Here is a 25268-nt window from a genome sequence, read left to right as displayed (position 1 = left end):
CCTCAGGCTAAGTGGAAAGGTCAATACAGAAACTTACAGAGAAAGCCATCTTGTTTCCTAAGGTAGACCTTGAGGGCCAAGGGATTTATTTAGCTGGCTGAGTACAGGACCTTGCCAGCATGGTTAAGGCCGATATGGCAGGTAGACTTACCCTGTTGCTTGGAGTCCCTGTTGAGATCAGCTTTAATCACATACTATATGAAACAAGTTGAATGGATTTAGCCCCAATCTCTGTCAATTAGATTAATCATGCTGGCAAACAACGTAGATACTCATGGGAAAAGTTGTCATTATGGCCCTTGAAAATTGTACCATGTTTTTGGTTTTTATACTATTTGCAGTCTGACAATGCCATGCCCTCAATCACAAAATCTACTCAATAATAGGCTGATAGTGTTTTCTCACATCTTAATGTTTGTTTTTTATTTGGCCCACATGTTTTATGTTCTTTGCTTTCTTGCTTCTTTTACTATTAATAAAAATTTTCCCAATGGATATACTTTTTACTATTCTTCTATTGGTTACCTAGAAGTTATAGCATGCATCCTTGACTTTTTTACAGCATAAAATAAGTGATTACATTTACCACTTGACCATTAATGCTGGTACCTGAAAACATTTAATTCCACTTGTAACCTCTTTTGGAGAGCCAATTGTCAATAGCCAGTAAAATTGAAGATATATGCAGTAGCAACCACCCTTCAACGGCTGAACCCAAAAGTTTGTCAACTTTTACAAATGTGCACAAGAAGACATATACAAGCCTATTGTTAGTGTACTGTTTGAAAGAGAGAAAAGGTTGGAGGCAATTTCATGTCCATTAGTATGACAATGGATAGATAAACAGTGGTAAGTTCATAAAACAGAATCCTGTAGAACAATTAAAATGCATTAAATAGACAGAGATCAACATGAATCTGATGAATATAATTTCAATGACAGTAACAAAAGAATATGTACAAAATGATACATGAATATTAGAAATAGATTGTATATGGATAGGGACATGGGCACTGAAAATACACAAACATGGGGAAAGGATAGACTCTACCTTTAGAAGAGTGGTTACCTATGGGGAGGGAGGAAAAAATATGGGGTAAGGGAGGGGTGCAGAAGTCTTACAAAATTTTATATGTTAAGAAATACTGATGCATTGACGGCAAAGTGCTCATTTTTTAAAATTTGAGCAAACGGTATTTAGGTATTTAAAATCTGAGCAAACACTATTACTCCTCTACTTTCCCCTTTTTGAAATATTTTATAAGTACCATATAAAAACTTTACGTAAAAATTTGCAAATTAATTACAATGAGCATAAAAGTTACCTGAAAGTGTAGTTGCCTGGCTAGGTGTTAATATAAACTGATTTTCTATATATTTAGGCAAATATTCAGAAGCTCCAATTGTAAGTAAAGATTCTGAAGCTCTGGTCAGAGCTAGACATACAAACATTGGAGTCTTCATCAGAATCTGAAACAGAAATGTTACATATGGATTATTTTATTTTGTTAGCTAAAGAATCAATATCCCCATTCATATGTTAATAACAAATCCACAAAAATTTAACCTTTCCCAATGCAAATTGAAAAAAAAAATGTATGTATACAAATTCGAACAGAAATTTACAATTCACCAATCCACACATACCATGAAAGACATGTAGTGTTTGAACCATTTTTATTTGTAATTTGATCTCCATACTGCCTGTAATTTTTATTTGTGGGTCTGGCAGTTTGCCAGAAAGATTGAGAAAAAAATAGATATCAATAACCAGGGAAATTAGAATTTCTCTTAACTTTTTTTTTCTTAGCAAAGATTTTCATTTTCTAAAAAATAGACAAAGAAAATTTAAGCAGCACTAAGGGAAAATCACTAGGATTGCAGTCAAGAGTCTATAATATTTTACTTCAGGGAATTCCATATACTAAAGAGTGAAGTCACTTAAATTCTGCTTTTATCCCATTAAAAAGTGGGCAGAGGACTTGAACAGAAACTTCCCCCAAGAAGACATACAAATGGCCAACAGATATATGAAAAGATATTCAACTTCACTAGCTATTAGGGAAATGAAAATCAAAACTACAATGAGATACCACCTCACACTCATTAGAATGACTATCCTATATAATAAAAGGCTAATATGCAAATCAACCAAACAGTGAAACGACCAGTCTCTATGACACGTACTGACCACGAGGGGGCAGACACTCAATGCAGGAGCCACTCAGCCAGAAGCCGGGCTCACGGCTGGCTAGCGCAGCAGTGGTGGTGGGAGCCTCTCCTGCCTCCACGGCAGTGCTAAGACTGTCTGACTGAGGGTTCCTTTCTCTCCACAACCTCTCCAACACTTGTTATTACTAGTTTTATTGATAACTAGAGGGCTGGTGCACAAAATCCCTCAGCCCGGCCTGTACCCTCACAGAATCCAGGACCTCTCGGGGGATGTCTAACTGCCAGTTTAGGCCTGATCCTACAGGGACTGAGCCTAAACCAGAAGTTGGACATCCCTCTCACAATCCGGAACCACTGGCTCCTAACCACTCACCTGTCTGCCTGATCGCCCCTCAATGCTTGCCTGCCTGCCTGCCTGATTGCCCCTAACCACCTCTGCCTCAGCCCCCACCACCACAGCTTCATCTGGAATGACATCTGGAAGGTTGTTTGGCTAATTAGCATGTTATGCTTTTATTATTATAGACTAGAGGCCTGATGCATGAAATTTGTGCAAGGGGCTCAGCCCTCACAGCTGCGGTGGCTTGCGTCAGCCCTCGCAGCCCCAGCTTCATCCGGAAGGTTGTCCAGAAGGACATCTGAAAGGTCGTTCTGCTGTCCGGTCTAATTAGCATATTATGCTTTTATTATTGTAGACTATAAGCTCAATGCACGAAATTCATGCAAGGGGCTTGGCCCTCGCAGCCTTGGCTTCTTCCGGAAGGTCATCCAGATGGTTGTCCGGAAGGATGTCCAGATAGTTATTCTGCTGTTTGGTCTAATTAGCATAGTAGCTCTTTATTATATAGGATAGATACTATTCAGAGTAATTAACTCTGTATGTGCCTGGCTGGTGTTGCTCAGTGGCTGAGCATCAACCTATGAACCAGGAGGTCACAGTTTGATTCTTGGTCAGGGCACATGCCCAGGTTGCAGGCTCAATTCCCAGTGGGGGGCATGCAGGAGGCAGCTGATTAATGATTCTCTCTCATCATTGCTGTTTCTATTTCTTCATTCCTTTCCCTTCCTCTCTAAAACCAATTAAAATATTAATTTTCAAACTAATTTCTGCATTTCCTTGATATGTATATATTTTGGAAAATATTTACTGGTTGTTTCATGTTTTCATATTTTAAAATTAACTTAAAATTTCTTTTTCTAGCCATAAACACTGTTTTTTAAAATCTAACATATTCTATGTATTTATCTAATTTCTCTTCTGAGTGTTATTTAACTTTACATAGTATAATTCCACCATACTTATCTACTCCCATAGGGTTAAATGCTTAGGCTGACTTCAACATCCTATTGTTACAAACAAGACTATATTAAACATCCCTGTGCATGAGCCCTTAAGGGCCTAGGAGAGAGTGTTTAGAAAAGAATATATCCAATATATCCCAGAAGGAATTTCTAGGTGATTGGAATTTGTTATACTTCATTCCATTATCTCCAGATTCTTTCTCCACAATGTATCAGCTTACACTCCCAATATAATGTAGGAGACTTGCATTTTCTTCCTGTAGTAGCTATACTTTCTAAAATTCACCAGAGAAATATTTCTGATTCCACATCCCCTTCCAGATTTACCATTCCCCCATCAAGAGGCATTGAACATGAAAAGCTCTTTCTCACTGTTTCAACAAAGCAAGTACTTAAATATGTGGATATGTTCTAATTGGTCATTAAGGGATTCGGTCATTGTGTGAATATCATAGAGTGCATTTATACAAACCGAGGTTGTATAGTCTACCACACACTTAGGCTGTATGGTATAGCCAATTGCTCTTAGGCCACAACCTATGCAAAACAACACAAGACTTAATCGAACACAAGAAAAAATGAGGCAATCAGAAGATGAGGTGACCCTGGCTGGTGTGCTTACTGATTAGAGAGTCGTCCCATGCACCGAGGGGTTGTGGGTTCTATTCCCAGTTATGAGCATGTATCTGGGTTGCAGGTTCAATCCCCAGCCCTAGTAGGGGTGCATGTGGAAGGCAACCAATTGATGTGTCACTCTCACATGGATGTTTCTCTCTCTCTTCCCCTTCCTCCTTCCTTTCAACTCTTTCTAAATATCAATGTAAAAAATATCCTTGGGTGAGGATTAACAAAAAAAAAAAAAAAGATGACGTAAACACAAGACATATAAGGCTGCTGTATAACATGACATATTGTTTAACAGCAAACTTTTTTATAAGTAAATTGAGTACACTCAAAAATAATAATAAAAAGTATAGTGAATAAATACATAAATCAGTAACACAGTCATTTATTATCATTACTAGAGGCCTGATGCACAAAGATTTGTGCAAGAATGAGCCTTCCTTCCCCTGGCTGCTGGCACCACCTTCGCTCCCGCTGGAGCCAACTTTTCACTCTAGTCCAGAGCCACCTTTCCACCTTCCCACACTGTCCAGAGGCCCAGAGCAGCTGGAACAGTGAGGAATGCCTGTATTGTCGCCATGGCGACGACTCAAGCGTCCTGCCCTGTCCCGCCCCCAGCTGCTCAGTGCCTGCTTATGCAAATTGACCCTCCATCTTTGTTGGGTTAATTTGCATACTCACTCCTGATTGGCTGGTGGGCGTTACGAAGGTACAATCAATTTGCATCTTACTCTTTTATTATTGTAGATTAAGTACTAGGTACTGTACATCATTGAACGTGCTATACTTTCCACTGAAGCCTTCTTTCCCCCACATTTAAAGCAGGTTTCACACAGAATTTTCTCTGCTGAGTTGTTAACCAGTTGTTAATCTTTTTTTTCAAATCTGAAACCCACACAAGACCATAAACTCCATAAAAGCATGGGTGTTAGTTACTATTATTTCTTCAATACCTAGCACAGTGATACTACACAATAAAAAAGAGATGAACAAGTATAACTAAAATAACAAACATATTGTAGTCACTGTTCTAAGCACCTTACATATATTAACACATTTAATTCTAAGTATTTATATAAGGTATGTACTATTATTACCATTATTTTATAGAATAAAAACTAAGGCATATAAAATAATAATGTTCTCAAAATTATTTAATAACCCTTTTAAATGGTGGGCTTTAAAAATTCTTACCTAATTCTCATTTAGCAATTAGATGGGTATGGTTCTATCAGGTTGTAATAAAAAAAACTTTTAAAAGAGTAACAAGTTATTCCATTTATTGTTTTTAAGTTATCTCATTTAAATTGCATACCAATTCTCACTTGATAAACTGAAAATAAAAACTTCTCAAATTATTATTTACATAAAATCCAGGTGGGTTTAAAGCAAATCAATCTCACTTTAAATGAATGTTTTGCTCTTGTCCAACTTTGGCAATGTGTTAGGAATAGCACAAGATTATTTGTGGTTTTCCTAACTTTTCTTCTTCCTAGGACAGGCACTTATCATGCACTAAATGTACAAGTCAATGACATATGCAGAATCTGCTCTGTACTTGTGCTTTCATAATTAAGGTCAGTAGGAAGATTTTTGATAAATTAGATCAGTGATTCTCAAAGTGTAGTCCTAACTTCCAGGTTTTTAAAATAATTGTTGAAAAATTTGCCAGTTTCATCCACTGTGTTTTGGAAGTGAGGATTTTCCAAGCTATTCACTATAACATTTTAGAAGTAACACCTTCTAATAAAGTTTTAAAAGAATTAAGATATCTTCTACTTGTCTACCCAGACAAGTGCCAGTCAGAAGTCTAAGACAGTTAACAAGTCATTATTGTTGTTGTCATTATTATTATTATTATAATTATAATTATTATTACTAGAGGCCCGGTGCATGAAATTCATGCATGGGGGGGTCCCTCAGCCCAGCCTGCACCCTCTCTAATTGGGAACCCCCGGGGGATGTCTGACTGCCAGTTTAGGACCCATCCCACCTAAACCAGCAGTCAGAAATCCCTCTCGCAATCCAGGACCACTGGTTCCTAACCACTCACCTGCCTGCCTGCCTAATGCCCCCACCTGCCCTCCCCTGCCAGCCTGATCTCGCCCCCAACTGCCCTCCCCTGCTGGCCTAATCACTCCTAACTGCCTCTGCCTCGACCCCCACCACCATGGCTTTGTCCAGAAGGAAGTCAGACATCTGGAAGATGGCCGGTTGACCCGGTCTAATTAGCATACTACCCTTTTATTAGTATAGATAGATTATATAGGATAGGATTGCTTAAATGGGGGTGGGGGGAGCCTTTTTCAGCAGGAGGAGATGCTCTTGGCAGACAAAAATACATAATCCCTATATCTGGACTGATAGCCAGCCCTATGCACTATACTGCCAAATTGGTCATTAAAAAATTGAACCACTTTCTTACACCTTACACCAAACAGCTGTTGCCCTTAAAACCCCTCCTCAGCCCCCACCTTAGGTTCTGCCTTCGCAGTTCACCCAGATTAGGTTCTGATTGGTCGGTTTCTATGCCATTCAGCGTCAAAGCTCCGCCTCCTAGGCAGCCATTGGCTCCTCTGGGAAATCCAGAACGGCCCCACCTTCATGTCAGCATCAACCCTTCAGTCACGCCCCCCCAGTCCACTACTGGGTATATCTCTGGCTGCTCTGAGAAGCAGCACCTCAGTCTGTGCTGGTGGCAATTTTGAATTCTCATCCCTGACCTAACCTTCTTACATTCTTAGTTCACTAAGAATGTCTTGTTCATTCTTAGTTCACTCATAGACTTTACTTGTGTCTATGCATCTATGGTAGCACTGCATGGTGATGAGTCAAATGGTTGTTTCAGTCGTCACGGTCACTGCCTTCATATATATATATATATATATATATATATATATATATATATATATATACAATTATTATTATTATTATTATTATTATTATTTTGTATCCTATAATAATCAAAACACTCTATTTCCAAGAGAGAGGTATTGAAATTGACTTGGTTTTATTTCTTGCATAATGTTTGTCTTAGAAAAGACTTAAAACATTCACATTTAAATTTTCTGAAAATATTTTTTAACAATGTGAAAGAAGCTATACCTAATTTATTTCTATATTGTTAATATATGTGAAATACATGAAATATTTTGGTAAAAGTTAAAATTACATAAAAATCTGAATAAAATATAGACCATTACTACAAAGGTTTCATGATTTGATAAAAAGATAAACACTTTTGTGTTTAAATGAAAACAAGTAAACAAAATTTAAGATTTTATACAACATAGCTATTCATTTTAAGAAGAATTAGACAAATTTAATAAAAAAGCACTATGTATATGTTTATACCATATATACATGTTATGTTATATTATATTTTTAATAAATACCTATGAAAGCATTAAAGGAGAAACTCATTAAGGTAAGATTGACAAAAGGTTTTTCCTAATGAAGAAGAGAAAGAAGAACATTTGAAGTTGAGAGATTCACATCTAAAAAGGTACAAAACTACAAAAGTACCTAATGCATCCATGAAACATCAAGTGGCTGGAATGTGGAGGAGATAGGGGTAAAATTCTGAAATAAGGGAGGAAAATTCAATTGATGCTATTGTGAAGGGTATTCAAAGTCTCACTAAAAGAATATGAAATTCACCTACCAAGTAATCTTGGAAATGACTTGATAAAAATTACATGTGAGAACTATAATTCTGCAGGCGAACTAAAGGGTGAAGTTGTGAACAGAAGGGAAAACAAGTTGAATGTAGGTTGGGTGTTTTTCACCCCACTATGCCTGCATTGTATGCCTCATTTCTCACCTAGAGAAACAGAGTTCGTCTCCATTTGATATTGAGATGAGATATTTTCAATAAAATATGATGTTTGTGAGAATATTTGTTAACTTCTAGAATTCTCTTCTAAGACATTTAAACATAATAAAAAGATATATAATGTTAATACTTATATTTCAGCAGGGAGAAAAATAAACACAAAATAATATAAAAGAAATAGAAGAAGGAAAATACTTGGTATCAGCCTCTGACACTAGCCAAGTTCTTGGCAATGCTTGCTAGGTAAGGTCCTATTTTCCCATTATCCATTAAATGAATAGGTTAATTAAGATTTTAAAAGTCCCACTCAGATTTAAGTTGAACACTTTATGGTTATTTTCTTAAATCCACCATAGAAAATTGTACAAGTCAACTTAATTGGCATGTTCATGCAAAATATTTTACTTTACCCAAATAGAAGCAAATAAATCACCGATACTAGTTCCAAATTCCTGATCTTTATACTTTTTGTCCAAGAAATTAGGCTTTTTGTGTTTCCCAGATTTTATCCTTGATGTACCTATATGTTAACAAGCAAAAGAATCTTATGACATGTCCAAGTAAGAATAAAAAAATATGAACAATAAAATGGCAATAAATACATATCTATCAACAATTAAATCTAAAAATCAAAATAAATGAACAAGAAATCTATGAAAAAAATAAACTGATGAATAAAATAGAACCAGAGGCATGCAGACATGGAACAGATTGAGGAATCTCAAAGGATAGGTGGGAGTAAAGGGTGGGAAGAGATTAACCAAAGATTTATATGCATATATGCATTACCTATGGACACTGACAATAGGGTGGTGAAGGGTAGGAACTGGGTCGGGGGGGGAACAATGGGGAGGAAAATGGGGAACATCTATAATACTTACAACAATAAAATTAAAAAATAATAAAAATAAAACACATGTAAAACATATACACACACATACACACACACACATCCTAATAAACCTAGTTTGTCTTGGAATGCCAAGTGAGCTATTTTTGAACAAGCTAAAGTCAATCTAATTAACTAAAAGGTACATTCTTCTAACAGTGCCCTCCTAAAGAACATTCTGTTATAATGAAAATTTTCCAATAGCTTAGTCATTAAATACTTGAAACTCGCTCCTATGACTGAGTAAATGGATTTCTAATTTAATTTAAAATTTAAATAGCCACATGTGGCAAGGTTCTACACTATTTTACAGTACAGTCCTAAAATATAAAATAGTAGTCTTTTCTGTTAATAAAACATTTTGTGCCAATAAAATGTACTATCATAAAGAGAATATTTTATTTCTGTTTTTAAAAGAATTTTAATAGTTTTTATTTTATACTAGAGGCCCAGCGCATGAAATTCGTGCACGGGTACAGTCCCTAGGCCTGGCCTGCAATCAAGGCCATTTTCTCCAGCTGCTGCAAGCTGGCCCCACCCCCCACCATCACCCACCCCCGGTTCCCCATTTGCCTTTGGGTGATCTGTGCCTGACAGCTGGGGGAAGGGACCAAGAAGTCAGCTGTTCCTGCCCACTTGCTGGCCCTGCCTCTGCCTCGGGTAGCCATCAGGCCATTGGAGCCTGTCGGCCAGGGAAAGGGACCAAGAGGTGGTCAGTGTGTCTCATAATGACTAGTCCAGCAGTCATTCTGCCATTAGGGTCAATTTGCATATTACCCTTTTATTATATAGGATTACAACAATTCTATGAGGTAGTACATATATTAAATAACTAGAGGCCTGGTGCACGAATTCGTGCATGGGTGGGGTCTGACCAGCCCTGGCACCGATCAGGGGTGTGAGATCTGGTTGGGGGGGGGGCAGCCAGGGGGAAGGACTGTGGGTGGTTGGCTGGCCAGCCCTGCCCCCTGGTGGAACTCCCAGTTGAACTCCCAGTGGAGGGGACAATTTACATATTAGCCTTTTATTATATAGGATGCTAGATAAATAGATATCTTTCTTTAAGAAAACATATAAACTCTATATATAAACCATTTTTCAAAATAAATGACAAGGAGCAAAAAATATTCACTTATGAAAGTCTGGTATATAAATAAAATAGTATCTGGCCACACAAGGCTTCATTTGTTCAGATAATACTATCCCATGTCTCTGTATATCCATTACAGAGAGAAATGTAGTACAAGCATATTCTAAAAATGAGGGGGAGGGAGCAGGGAAGTGAGGATGGGATGAGGAACCAATAGTCCTTTAGTTAAATGAATTATATCAGTATAGTCACCTTTTATATGCCATGGAAAGCATGAAAATGCTATTAATGTAGACCATGCTATAACTGTGACAAAAGCAAAGCGAATCCACCAAGTATGCAACCAGTGTTCATAAAAAAAACTGCCACCAACTCTAATAGAGAAAAGTGAAAAAATTTAAGTTTGTGTATTTTATTACAAACAAAACCACAATCTAACAGAGAAAGAAAAATAAAGAGAGATATGAAACACTTTCTGTTAATTTGTCCCTGTTGTTTTCTTTGCTGAGAATGAATAGTTGTGAGTCCTTCAATTATGGAGTTCCCTTTTGTCTTGTAAGACCCTAAATTTTTCCCTTTCTTTTTTCTCCTCTGTCCACTCAGGCGGTGATGAGTAATTCTTTAATATTTTTAAAACTTTCTTCTCCAACAGAAGTTAAGCATTTGGCAGACTATACCTTTAAATCTCACCTCTCCTTTAAAATCAGTCTTGCCCCTTTAAATCACGCACCTAGCCCTTTAGTGAAAACCTCCCCTTTAAGTTGCACAATTAACCCTTTAAATCACGTTTATTATGAAATCTTTTTCTTATAGTCCCTTCTCTGAACTCTCAGACTAAGAGTGAGTTACCTTCTAGTGATCATACCTAATCAACCTCAGGACCTGTCATTTTTCTTGCTCCACCTTTGTAAACCACAAAGCCTTACAGTGGACAGAGTGGGATGGGAGTGTGAAGGATCCTGTGCTGGGATTTTAAAATTTTCTCTTTTTAATCAGTTTACAATGTCAGCATTCTTTGTCTTCCATGATACTGTGACTATGATCTTGTGGAGAATTTTCATAGTTGTGAAGTTATTTTGTATAATTTAGGGAGGAGATTTAGGGAAGTTGATTACTACACAGCTGCCACTGTCTTCAGTTTCGCACACATTTAAGACTTTGTCCAACCAGCCATCATGGGGAAATGCCCACAACCCCAGGAACCACAGTTTTGGAGGTGCTGGTTTCTCACAGGTGACTTTACTGCCAACAGACACCCGATGAGTAGCTTGCTTATAGGTCTTATCTCTCATAGAATGTGGGCCAACTCCTTATCCATTGCTACATTACTCAGGGATACCAATTCCAAAGTGCAATGACACAGGGTTGCAATCTTGATTTCCACTGTACAGTACACTATGCCTAGAAAGTTTCAACTCCAGATTGCCAGTAGGGGTACAAGTTTTCTTATTTTTAGAAATTTTATTTGTTTCACTTTTGAACCCAGCTATATATTCTAACTATATTCATTATATTGCATATAATATGATCAAAGTTATACACATTCGTGTGAATAACTGAGTATCTAAAAATTAAGGAAAATAAACTTAAAAAACTACAAAGTATAAGCAAAGAATTTAATAAAGTTACAGATATAAGACAAACTTAGAAATCAATATCATCTCCTAATAAAAGTAAATGATTAGTAAATGTCATAATACAAAGATTCCATGCACAACACTAACAGAATATATGAAATCAGTAGGAATAAACTTCATAAGATATCTTTAATAAATAAAATCATAAAACTTTAATGAAGGGCATAAAAGAAATGTTGAGAAAATAGAGCAATATACTATATTCTTACATAGTCAGTTAACAGTTATTCCCAATTTGACACATAAATTCAAGTATTTCAAATCAAAATGCTTTGATTATAACCTGAGATTATCAAATTTATCTGGAAAGTAATTTTGCAAACACAGCCCCTGATTTTTAATGAATAATAATGAGTAGACTCTTATTCATCCAAATAGCAAATTATATGATAAAGCTTTAGTTATTAAATATAACTAGTTATATTTATTTTTATATATTTTTCTTGATTTCAGAGAATAAAGAAAAGGGAGGAGAGATTGAAACATCAATGATGAGAGAGACTCATTGATTGGCTGCCTCTGTAGGCCCCCTACTGGGGATCAAGCCAAAACTCAGGCATGTGCCCTGACCGGAATTAAACCATAACCTCCTGGTTCATAGGTCAACACTCAACCTCTGAGCCACACTGGTCAGATACTAGTTATATTTAGTAGTTATATTTAAAATGTTGTAGTATTGGCATTAAATAGAAAAATATGTCAGAAGCCCAGCCAGCGGCATGGGTCAGTGGTTGAGTGTAGACCTATGAACCAGGAGTTCACAGGTTTGATTCCCAGTCAGGGCACATGCCCAGGTTGCATTGTGGGGCTTGCAGAAGGCAACCAATCAGTGATTCTCTTTCATCATTGATGTTTCTATCTCTCTCTCCCTCTCCCTTCTCTGAAATGAATAAAAATATTTTTTTAAAAAAAGAAAAATGTCAGAAAATGGATTAGATAGATAAGAGAGAAGAAAAAAAAACATTTATGGGAAATTTAATGTATGATAAAAATGGTATTTAATATCAGTAAAAATAAAAATTTAAAAAAAGGAAATGATCCAAAAAGTCATTAGTACAATTAGCTATTTCTTTGAGAGAAAATAGAATCTTGGCCCATGCCTCCTACTACAGGCAAAAATAAATTGAAATTGGAAGTTAAATTTAAACGTACAACACACCTGTTAGGATGGCTACTACCAAAAAAACAAAACAAAACAGAAGATAACCAGTGTTGGCAAAGATGTTGAGAAATTGGAAACCTTGTGCACTACTGGCAGGAATATAAAATGGTACATCCACTATAGATAACAAATGGAAATTTCTTTTAAAAATCCCATTTCTGCCCCTGGCTGTTGTGACTCGGTTGGAGTGTCCTCCAATCTGGGTCCGATTCCTGGTTAGGGCTTACACCTAGGTTGCGGGTTCGGTCCCGATTGGGGTGCAGTTGAGAGGCAACTAATCAATGTCTCTCTCTCTTTCTCTCTCGTAAAAAAAAAATCAACAAGCATATCCTTGGGTGAAGATTTTTTTTTTAATTCCATTCCTGAGAATATATCACAAAGGATTGAAAACAGCATCTCAAAGAGATATTTGCACACTCATGGAAATTGCAGAATTATTCACAATAGCCACAAATAGGAAGTAAACTAAATGTTCACTGCCAGAAGAATGAATAAAGAAGAAAATTCTGTCATACGCTACAATATCAATGAAACTTGAGGACATTATGCTAACTGAAATAAGTTAGTCACAAAAAGACAAATACTGCATGATTCCACATACATGAGATATCTAAGGTAGTCAAACTCCTAGAAACAGAAAGTAGCATGGTGATTGCCAGGGGCTGGGGAGAAAGGGAAAAAGGGAAGGTGCTGTGCAACAGATAAAAAGTTTCAGTTTAGCAAGATAAAAAGATCTAGATATCTGTTGCACAACTAAGTGCATATAGTTAACACTGTACTGTACATTTAAAAAATGGCTAGGATGATAAAGTTTATGTTACATCTTTTTTACCACAATTTTAAAAAAAATTATATGCAGAACTAGAGGCCCAGTGCACAAAATTTATGCACGGGGGGTGGGGGGGGGGTTCCCTCAGCCCAGCCTGCACCCTCTCCAATCCGGGACCCCTCAGGGGATGTCCGACTGCCAGTTTGGGCCTGATCCCGGGGATTGGGCCTAAACCAGCAGTCGGATCCCTCTCACAATCCGGGACCACTGGCTCCTAACTGCTCACCTGCCTGATCACCCTTAACTGCCCCCCCCTGGCCAGCCTGATCACCCCTAACTGCCCCCACTGCTGTCTTGGTTGCCCCCAACTGTCCCCTGCTGGCCTGGTCGCCCCCAACTGCCGCCCCCAACTGCCGCCCCCCCCCCCCCCCCCGATGGCCTGGTCACCCCTTACTACACCCCTGCCTGCCTGGTCGCCCCCAACTGCCCCCCTCTGCCAGCCTGGTTGTCCCCAACTGCCCCCCCCCCCGGCCTGGTCACCCCATGCAGCCTGCTGTTCAGTCATTTGGTCGTCCCTCACTAAAACCTCTGCCGGCCTGCTCGCCCCACATAGCCTGTTCTTTGTTCGACCATTTGGTTGTTTCGGTCGTGATGGCCCCTGGCTTTTTATATATTAGGATTACTAGTTAGCTTGTCATTCTAAGTGGTGTCTTTTAAATTCGATATCAAGCAGTACCATAAAAAATATACATTTTAGATGTATTTATATGTACATATATGTGCATATCAGTGACATTTACATATATTTTTCTAAAATATGGTCATTAAAAATTAAATGTATCCTATATAATGAAAGTGTAATATGCTAAGTGTCTGACCGATCGGTCGACCATTTGGTCAACCTCTTGACTAGTCGCTATGATGCGCACTAACCACCAGGGTCTAGGCGCTCTGACCAGTAGGTTAGCTTGCTGCTGGGGTCTGGGACTGGGCGAGAGAGCTGGACATGCTCTGGAACCCTCTTATGGTCCCTCCCCAGCTGGCTGGCCCCTATCAACCCCGATCTGGACTGGGTGAGAGGGCCCTGATTGGCCACGATCACCGGCCAGGCTGAGGGACCCCACGGGTGAACAAATTTATGCACTGGGCCTGTAGTCTATTTATAAGCTGAAGTGTCTATTGAATAAATATTTTACATAATGTAGGCAAAAAGGGAAAGAAAATGGCTTACCCTTTATTAAAAGTACTCCTCTCAGGGGTGGTAACCAGTGGTGCTGCTATCGCATAACCCAAAGCATATCCAATTGTTACTGAAGCTTCCAGTATGCCTATAAAATGAATATTGAACATCAAACTACTATATAAGCCAGCTTTGTCACAAGATAATAAAAGTTACATCACTAAAATGGATTCCTTCTTAAAGCTTCATAGTATACTTTATTAGTTAGGGTTCTCCAGAGAAATAGAACAAATAAGGATTTGTGGATATGTGTGAAGTGATTTCTGAACTATTTTTTTTCGCAGGTGACCATCTCCTGTTTTTCTGATCAATATCTCTCAGTGGGAATTATTTTTTTCTACTTCCTTTTTTAATTTGTTATTGTTGGCACTATTACAAATAAGATATTTACAGAGCAAGAGAGATTTTAAGGAATTGGCTTATGCAACTGTGGGGGCTGGCAAGTCCAAATGTGCATGATAGTCTGGCAGATTCAAAATCCAGGTAAGAATTAATATTACAGCCTTAAGGCTATAAATAAGTCTGAAATCCACAGGGCAGTACAGCAGGCTGAAGCAACTCAGGTGGAGTTTCTCTATGTTGCTGTCTGGAGACAGATTTCTCTCTTTGGGAAACATCAGTCTTTATTCTAAAAGGCCTCAACTGATTGGATGAGGCTGACCCACACTATGGAGGGTAATCTGCTTTACCCAAAGTCTACTGATTGTAAATGTTGGCCACATCTAAAAAATATCACAGAAACATCTAGGCTGGTGTTTGACCAAACTAAGCCAAGCTTACACATAAAATTAGCCATCATACATATATTCAATGCTTGTACTAGAGAAACTCAGGTAATTTAATTATATAATTCACTGTATCTTATTTCATCTATATATTTAATAGTAGTATAAATAAATATAGTTGCATTTAATATAAATTAAATGCACCATATTCCACTTTAGTTTGTGGTAGTAACACAAGATTCTACTTTATAATGATACATTTCATCCCCTTTGCATCTTTCATATTAGCTGCCAGGGTGACAAGAGGTGACAATAAAGTAAATTTCTCTCTGTAATGCATAGATGTGAATTCTGATTGCTATTCCGTAAAATCAAAGGTAAAACAAACGTATTTGTTTCCACCCTCAGCTAAGACTAATAAATCACAGCAAATTTTTTTTCTAAAAGCAAACATATATATGAATATCAGACATTTTCATTTATTAGCATGCCTTTTCTTACCTCTGAAGAGAAATTATTATTTTGACACAAAATACTATTTTATTTTATGTCACCTTCACAATAAGTATAAAAAACAACTTTAATTTTTTTCACAAATGATAATTAGATAAATAGATGCACAAATAGATGATCTACCAGGACTAGAAGCTATTGTAATATAAGGAAGCACAGATTATTCTGAGATAAACCCCAGCGTTACTTATTGCAAGATACATTAGCATAAAACACTGTGAACTGAGGATACTACTCTGTGGTCAATTAAATAGCATATCACTTCTTTCCTTGAAAAGATAAATGAGATTGTTTTCATTAACTTCAAAATATCAGAGCTCCCCTAAAAGATTAGTGAGTTAATTTATGTAAAGAACTTAGAACAATGATCACTATTTTAGCACCACACTGAATCTAGTACTGAAGAGGCATATATTTCCCCTTATGGTCATGATGGCAGCAACTTCCTACACATATCCCCTAAGTTTAAAAATACATCTACTCAAGAAATTCAGTCTGGTTATTTTGAGGGTTTTTTCTAGGAAAATGAACTGCAGCCTATATAATTTGATATGGTATATATATGGAAAGATTATAGTTTTAATTACTTAAGAATGTATTTTTTCTATTGCTTTATATCTTTTAGGGTGGCCTTCAGATGACTTGTCTACAATTCCAAATCTCAAGCAGCTTTTCAGAATTAAGTGGCTCAATGTGATTTTGAAGTTAAACACACCAGTTACCATTTATTACAATCTATACTAATAAAGGGGTAATATGCTAATTAGACCGGGAGACCTTCCAGACATTCTCTGGACAAAGCCATGGTGCCAGGGCTGAGGCAGAGGCAGTTAGGGGTGGTCAGGCCAGGAGAGGAGGGCAATTAGGGGTGGTCAGGCCAGCAGGGGGGGCAGTTGGGGGCAAGCAGGACAGCAGGGGGGGCAGTTGGGGCTGAGCAGACTGGCAGGGGGGCAGTTGGGGCTGAGCAGGCTGGCACGGGGGGGGGGCAGTTGGGGGTGAGCAGGCCAGCAGGGGGCAGTTGGGGCTGAGCAGGCTGGAGGGGGGGAAGTTGGGGGTGAGCAGGCCAGCAAGGGGGGGGGCAGTTTTGGGCAATCAGGCTGGCAGGAGGGGGCAGTTAGTGGTGATCAGACTGGAAGGGGGGGGGGCAGTTGAGGGCAATCAGGCCAGTGGGGGGGGCAGTTGGGGTGAGCAGGCTGGCAGGGGGGCAGTTGGGGCTGAGTAGGCTGGCAGGGTGGCAGTTGGGGGTGAGCAGGACAGCAGGGGGGGCAGTTGGGGTGAGCAGGCAGGCAGGGGGGCAGTTGGGGGTGATCAGGCCAGTGGCGGGGCGGCAGTTGGGGGCGAGCAGGCCAGCAAGGGGGGCAGTTGGGGTGAGCAGGCCAGCAGGGGGGCAGTTGGGAGTGATCAGACTGGAAGCGGGGGGCAGTTGGGGCAATCAGGCCAGCAGGCAAAGTGGTTAGGGGCAATCAGGCAGGCAGGCAGGTGAGTGGTTAGGAGCCAGCAGTCCCAGATTGAGAGAGGGATGTCCATCTGCCGATTTAGACATCCCCCGAGGGGTCCCAGATTGGAGAGGATGCAGGCCGGGCTGAGGGACACCCCCCTGTGCATGAATTTCATGCACCAGCCCACTAGTGTTATTATAAAAGCCAATAATTAGCACCTGTATATCAGTTTAGATATGCACAACAAAATATAGAAGCTCAATAAAAATTCAGAATTGGTAAATTATATTAGAAGGAAAAAAACTTGCCTAGATAAATACCAATTGAGTGTCTGGAAATGTTGTCATCAAGAAAGGTTACTGTAAGGATATAAAGAGGCATTCCTGCTATTCCCTGCACAGTCTGCCCAAGCATGAAGAAAGTTACATATTTTGAGTAGAATGAAAAGGATTTCTTGCAAGCTTTGAGATTCTTCGTTTCTTCACAAATATCTTTTGAAAGGATAATTTTAATTTTTTGTTAAACGAGTCAAAACTTAAACACACAACAAATACACAATGTATTTTATGAAAAATTTTACTTTTTACAAGATATTTCCACCATTATACTTTTTTCTTTTAGTTAAGATTTCATTTACATTGAATGTAGTAGCTCTACAATTAATCAACATGTTCTCAGAAAAATGCAATGGTAAAATAAAATTTGTGGGAATACTGAAAAAGATGCAAATATTATATATAAACCAAACATAAATGCATATGACTATATGTATATACATATTTGTTTGCATAGGTAAATATACATATCTTAAATTTGGCATCTGATAACTCTGACTTTTGACCTAGGATAAAAGTATCCTTTTTAGATTATCTGAATTATTAAAGATTACCTTCTGAGCTTAGTTCTATATCCACTTCTCTGACAATTAATTTTGTGTCACTCTGATTAAAATAATTTCCCATTTTATACCCACTAACTTCTAAAACATAGGTCCAGAAGGACAAGGCATTAACCAGCGATTTTTAATGAGTGCACCATAAGAATTTTTAAAACATCCAATCCCTGACTAGTCAGGGGCACTGACCTCTTTTCCTTTAGATTGTCAAATAAACAAATGACAATAGCTAACACAACAGTAGCCATCCAGTGTGAATGAATCAAAATTATACCAATTTATTTTTGTTTCTGTAACTTTATGTTCTCTTATTTTTTTAAAAATGATCTTTGTTATTGAAAGTATTACAGATATCCCCCTTTTTTCCCACTGACCCCCCCTTTACTCCACCAGATTGGCAAAAATATATATTTTTGGAGTGCCACAGAATTTTAGTAATTAGTTTATATGTGCCATGAGATGAAAAAGGCTGAAAATCACTGTATTACACAATAAAATTTTTTGTTAGTCATTATATAATAATCCACTAGATTTTAAATTTTTTTACAGGACAGTCTATTTCTTAAGCTTTTTTTTATTCACCTGTTTATAAAACAATAGTAAATAAATGTTTGTTAGAATTGCATTTGTTATTAGCCTGGTAGATCTAAACAATGCTATTAGATCATTTTGATTGTGTATATTTGATTGGAACTTAACGAGTGTTCTGAAAATATTACTGTGAAAAACTGGTTAATGTGTAGATTGCAAAATAGTACACTAATGAAAAATTTCAGCTGGTTCAGTATTCATATGGAATATTTGATTCCATGTTAAATAGGAGGAGGTCTCTAGAATTGTTATTCTAATTACTGATGATTCAATTTTATATAGACATATCAGTATCAACACCCTAGCCAGTTAGTTCCTTGAACTGCTTTCTTCCCATATACTTGAACTCCACTTAGCAGGTATATAGCTATTCAATTTAAACTTTCAAACACAATGAACTAAAAACCTTCTTTAATTGCAATTCCAAGCATCCTACAAACATCTTTACCTTTCTAGCTCACTCCTTCTAGTAACCCAATTTCACCAATCCCTAAAACCCACCAGGACCTATATAATCTATTGATCTTGCACCTTTTCACTATCTCAACGACCCTTTATACCCTTACTTCTTTCATTGTCATCATAACACATTTAAATCCCTTGCTCTCTTGTATGTCATGCAATCCCTCAATGAAATTGCAACCCTAGTCAAGTTAAACTCTTCTCCTTACTCTACACCTACACTTTAAAAACTGAATGTGGCCATAGGAAAACACACAACCATGCAAATCTCACTTTGAATTTATGATTATTAAACTTAAGGAAGTCCTTCACCCTCCTTAATCAAATATGTCCCTAGTCTACTACTCTTGCCTTCTCCTAGAAAATTCAGCTTGTTGGTTTCCTTTTCCTAGAGCTCACAGTCCTGATATTCCTGCTATCCAATATCTGAAAACAAATGTTTTCCACAAATAGGATAAAACTAATCTCTTAGCACCTTTCTTCATATTAAAAAAAATCTTTTATTTGGACTATAGTTTCAAGAAGGGAACAGTTAGTACTACAAACACTGGTGATAGTTCAAGAACTATAACAAGTCAAAAGTTAATTATATTAAATGACATGAATTATGTTGGTGGCTTGGTGAAAATAACTTCATTGCAGTGTTTAGGGTTCAAGCTATGCTCAAGTGGGTTGAAAAAATAATATGAAATAATGTCAGAAAGCTTGGCCATGTCTTTCAAAAAAATTGTCAATTAAAATGATGAGATTTTGCAAAGTGATAAAAAGAGGACTGCGAGTTATATCTATTATTGTTTTTGTTTTTAAAGAATGGGAAGAACTTGAGCACATTTAGGTGCCAATGAGTAGTACCGAAAAAAGAGAGGAATTTGCAGAAGGAGGTACAGATCATCATTGGAATAAAGTTCCCAAGTAGGTAAGAGAGAACAGGATGTTTAGCAGGAGGATAGCTCTTCCATTTTAACAGGAATGAAGAAGTAAGGAATGAAAATATAGGTGGAGTTATAGTTTCTATGGTAAGAAATTAAGGCAATTTCCTCTTATGGCGTGTATTTTCTATCCAATACAGAAGATGAGTGAAGTGGGTTCTGTTGACTGAAGTATCCCCCACAATTCATATGTTGAAACCCAAATTCCCAATGTGATAGTATTTGGAGATGGGACCTTTGGGAGATAAGTCATGAAAGTAGAGTATTCATGAATGGGATTAGTGCCTTTATAAGATGAAACATTAGGGAGCTTGCTCTCCCTCTCTTTCTTGGCTACAGCAATATGAGGACATGCCAAGAAGAGTGTCCTTACCAGGAACTAAATTGGCAGGCACCTGGATCTTGAACTTTCAGCCTTCAGAGCTGTGAGAAATAAATTTCTGTTGTTTAAGCCACCCAGTCTATAATACTTTTGTTATAGTAGTACAAACTAACTAAAACAAGAGGAAAGTTGTGAATTATGAAAGAGAGTAGACTTAAAAAAATGTCAGGGGAATGGATTCATGTAAGAGCATAATTGAGGTTGACAGTAACAAATTCATTGTGGGACTGACTGGTCCTTCTTTTTTTGTGATTTTTCTCTAAAATGCTCCTCAACAGTGTAGGAAAGATAACTAGTTGGATCAAAAATTTTCCAGCCATGAACAAAATAGGACAATGGGCCAGGGATCTTAGGATTATGATTAGAGTATGTTTGAAATCCTATATAATAAAGAAGTAATATTCAAATTGACCATCACTCCAACAGAAGATGGCCGCCCCCATGTAGTCAAAGATGGCTGCCCCCAGGTGGACACAAGATGGCCACCACAAGATGGCCAGCAGGGGATGCAGCTGTGGGCAATCAGGCCAGCAGGGGAGGGCAGTTGGGAGGGACCAGGCCTGCAAGGGAGAGCAGTTGGGGGTGATCAGGCCTGCAGGGGAGGGCAGTTAGGGGTGACCAGGCTGGCAAGGGAGGACAGTTAGAGGTGACCAGGTCAGCAGGGGAGGGCAGTTGGGGGTGACCAGACCTGAAGGAGAGGACAGTTAGGAGCAACCAGGCCAGCAGGGGAGGGCAGTTAGGGGCAACTGGGCCAGCAGGGGAGCCATTAGGCGTCAATCAGGCTGGCAGGGGAGCGGTTAGGGGGTGAAAAGTCTGGTGGCAGAAGCAGTTAGGGGCAATCAGGCAGGCAGGCAGGCAGGCGAGCAGTTGGGAACCAGCAGTCCTGGATTGTGAAAGGGATGTCTGACTGCCTGTTTAGGCCCAATCCCACCCTAAACAGGCAGTCAGACATCCCTCTTGGGGTCCCAGGTTGAAGAGGGTGCAGGCTGGGCTGAGAGATACACACACCCCTGTGCACGAATTTCGTGCACCGGGCCTCTAGTACTTAATATAATCCTATCTAATAAAAGAGTACTATGCAAATTTACCATACCTCTGCTACACCCATAAGCCACGTCCACCAGCCAACCAGGAGCAAATATGCAAATAAACCCAACCAAGATGGCTGCGGCTACAGAGAGAGCAGGAGGGAGGCTTGGGTTTCCCTAGCAATGGAAGAAGCCAAGCTTTCCACCTGCCCTTGCCTGCCCAGGCCTCCACTCAATGCTACAAAGTTTCAATGATAGAAGATAAATAAATCCAAACAAAAATGGCACAGCCTCAGAGCTGGAGAGAGAGCAGGAGGATAAGGTTGCCCCCAGCGATGGAGGAAGCCAAGCTTCTGCAGCCTTGGCCTGCCTTGGCCTCTGCTTAAGGCTACAAAGTTTCAATTATAGAAGATAAATAAATCCCAGATACCAGGGCCCCCGCTTGGGTTGCCAGGGTGTGTGGCTGGCCTGCAAACCACCACAGGCCCCTCACCCAGGCTGCCCCATGCCCCAAGGGAACCCCCACCCTGATCTGGGACACCCTTCATGGCAAACCAGCTGGCCCCCACCCATGCACCAGGCCTCTATCCTACCTAATAAAAGAATAATATGCATATTGACCGTCACTCCAACACACAAGATGGCTGCTCCCATGTGGACACAAGATGGCCACCACAACATGGCCTGCAGGGGAGGGCAATTGGGAGGGACCAGGCCTGCAAGGGAGGGCAGTTGGGGGCGATCAAGCCTGCAGAGGAGGGCTGTTAGGGGTGACCAGGCCAGCAGAGGAGAGAAGTTGGGGGCGACTGGGCCTGCAGGGAAGGGCAGTTGGGGGGGACCCAGGCCTGCAGGGGAGAGCTGTTGGGGGGGACCAGGCCTGCAGGGGGGGGCAGTTAGGGGCAAACAGGTTGGCAGGGGAGCAGTTAGGAATCAATCAGGCTGGCAGGGGAGTGGTTAGGGGGTGATCAGGCTGGCAGGCAGAAGCAGTTAGGGGCAATCAGAAAGGAAGGCAGACAGGTGAGCAGTTGGGAGGCAGCAGTCCTGGATTGTGAGAAGGATGTCCGACTGCCCATTTAGGCCCGATCCAGGACATAAATGGGCAGTTGGACATTCCTTGGAGGGTCCCAGATTGGAGAGGGTGCCGGCTGTGATGAGGGACACCCCCCCTTCCCCTGGTGCACGAATTTCGTACACTGGGCCTCTAGTATTTTATATTAAGGAATATAAATTAAAGCAAGTGACAACAAGGAGAGTCTAATTAAGGAAGAAAGTAGACGTTAATAGACTGAATGTTCTAATAAAAAAACTGTATTTTTAATTATATGAGTGAGTTGGAAGAATGAGTGGGTATTATCAGAGTTGGGATAATAGATATTTAGGAAGTTCTTGGTGAAGTGACAGTTCACTGCAATCATGGGAATGTTGGGTGGCCAATCACATGTAAAAATCTAGAAACTAAAGATCATAGTGTGATACAAGTGTTTTCACAGACTAATGAAGAAATTTCAGTTTTACCTGCTAAATGATTTGATGGAATATGATACCTACTTGTTGGTTGAAGCAGGCCTGAAGATCAACTTGTCCTGGGTATGGAAAACTGTGATGGGATGAGGGAAGCAGAGAAAGGGAGTGGCAGGTGGTGGTAAATGGACTGTTTCAAAGAGAACATAGAAATTCTACACACACACACACACACACACACACACTAATGTGTGAACAGAGTAGAAAATTGGTTATGTAAGAGATAAACATTAAAATAAAGCAATATATCTGCATAGATAGATGTATGAAAATGTCAAAGAGCAGCTCCCATTTTGAAATGGGAGGAGTAGCTAGAAAATGTCTGACCTTTCTTCTTTTGTGTAAGTTTTTTATGTTTGTATTTGTGCTTGTGTGTCAGTGTTTTGAAGTCAAAATAAATGGATTAATTAAAGCACCTTGTGGAACACAGGAGGAATTACTAAAGTTCTCAAGAAATATATATAAAAATTGATAAGAGAAAAACAATTTCACAAAATAATTATCACAAAGTAGTCTTTGTTCTTCCTAGGCCCATCTCTTACATGAAAAATTATATGATCCTGAGAAGATGAAAGAATGGATGTATATTACTAGGGAGCTACAATTAATTAGCTTAATAAACTTGATCATATAAATAGATACAGGTGGATGGGTATACAGACAGACAAGTAACACAGTCTATTATAAGGTCCTAGAGGCAATGATTTAAAGAAACAATTATTTGATGTATGACAGTAACATTTAAATCTTACCTTCAGTTTCTATGTCCAATTGATAATCTTCACCATTAAAGTATGGAAAAGCAAATAAAAGTGATCCAAATCCTACTAAAAAGGAGGAAACTGTAATCCATTTTAGAATGTTTCCTCTCCCTCCATAGTATGCTATAAACACTACTACCAGGCAAGATGAAATATCATAACTCGATGACAACAACGTACTCTCAATGGTTTTCAGTCCACTGCCCCTCTGAAACGTGTCAATGCTCACATCTACAAGACCAAACACAATACCTAAAATGTAGAAAGAAAAAAAACACACAATAATATGCATTTTAAGACAAAACAGATCACCACTGTAATCATTACAAAGCGAAACTTAATTTACAGTGATTCAAACTTAATTTACAGTGATTCAAACTTATTTAAATTAAATGTGTTTAAAATTTATGAGCACAAAATGATCCTTTTTCTAAAACACTAATAAGCTTTAACCTCTATGAAATATTTGCCAATGGAATTACTGTATCTGTTTTTTAAAAATACTATATTCATGAGTAATTTATGAAGAATATGATCTTTTTAATCATCTCAGTACTAATATTTATTTTGATGTATTATATTTTGATAATAAAAATGAATAAATGACAATCTAATATCTATCATCCAGAACAGAAAATAAAAGATTATCAAAATGGTTGAAGTCCAACATGTACTCCCAAACATATTCTTCTCTCTCCTTCCATAACCCATATCGTATACTTGAAGTTCACCATTCCCTAGCCTTTTTAACACTTTTATGACAATGTGTATACATCCTTGAACAATACTACTGTTTGTCATGTTCTTGAACATGAAATAAATGGTATCATATATGTCCATGTCCATCACTCAGCATCTAACTGGGGGAGAAATAATCACACTAAATGTCTGAAACAAAAAGAAATTGACATAGAAGATCAAAGATGGCTGCCAACGGGAAGGCAGGCTGCAAGATAGTGTGTGTGTGAGAGAATGAAAGGAGAGTGTGTGGACGTATGGGGAGTGTCTATTTGTGAGTGAGGGACAGCTATATTCCAAGGGACTGTTAGGGACTGCCGGACCAGGCTGCCCTGACCCGGCAGCCTCCACTGCTGCTGAAATCTCTCCCAGAGTGACCGGCTCTGCCACAGAGACTGTGCCATCTTGAAAGGAAGAGTGGCTGTGATCAGAAGCCTAGCCTTCCCTTCAATGGAGAAGAATCGGATACCTCCCGGGACCCTACAACCACAACAACCAGGGACCATCTGTGAACCCACAAACACCGGGTCTCAAGCAGCGCGAATACGCGGACTCGGACAAGCT

General features: G+C 38.9%; 1 protein-coding gene across 1 annotated transcript in view; it reads right to left on the bottom strand.

The window, feature by feature from the left end:
• LOC308252753 (solute carrier organic anion transporter family member 6A1-like) overlaps window positions 1-14733 on the bottom strand; it is a gene marked incomplete at its 3' end in the record, with an annotated part of 42028 nt that extends 27295 nt beyond the window's left edge. Inside the window, exons 1-2 of the mRNA XM_080677468.1 lie at window positions 14712-14733; window positions 1326-1470 (exon numbers count right to left, since the gene is read on the bottom strand). Of these exons, the coding sequence (XP_080533594.1) occupies window positions 1326-1464 (139 nt within the window). The 5' untranslated portion in view covers window positions 1465-1470; window positions 14712-14733. The remainder of the gene's footprint in view (window positions 1-1325; window positions 1471-14711) is intronic.
• Window positions 14734-25268: the final 10535 nt, after the last annotated feature.

This window comes from Plecotus auritus (assembly GCF_963455305.1).
Source record: "Plecotus auritus genome assembly, chromosome: 7".
Taxonomy (NCBI): domain Eukaryota; kingdom Metazoa; phylum Chordata; class Mammalia; order Chiroptera; family Vespertilionidae; genus Plecotus; species Plecotus auritus.
The sequence above is the reverse complement of the archived record's forward strand: the minus strand, read 5'-3'. Positions and strand labels throughout refer to the sequence as shown.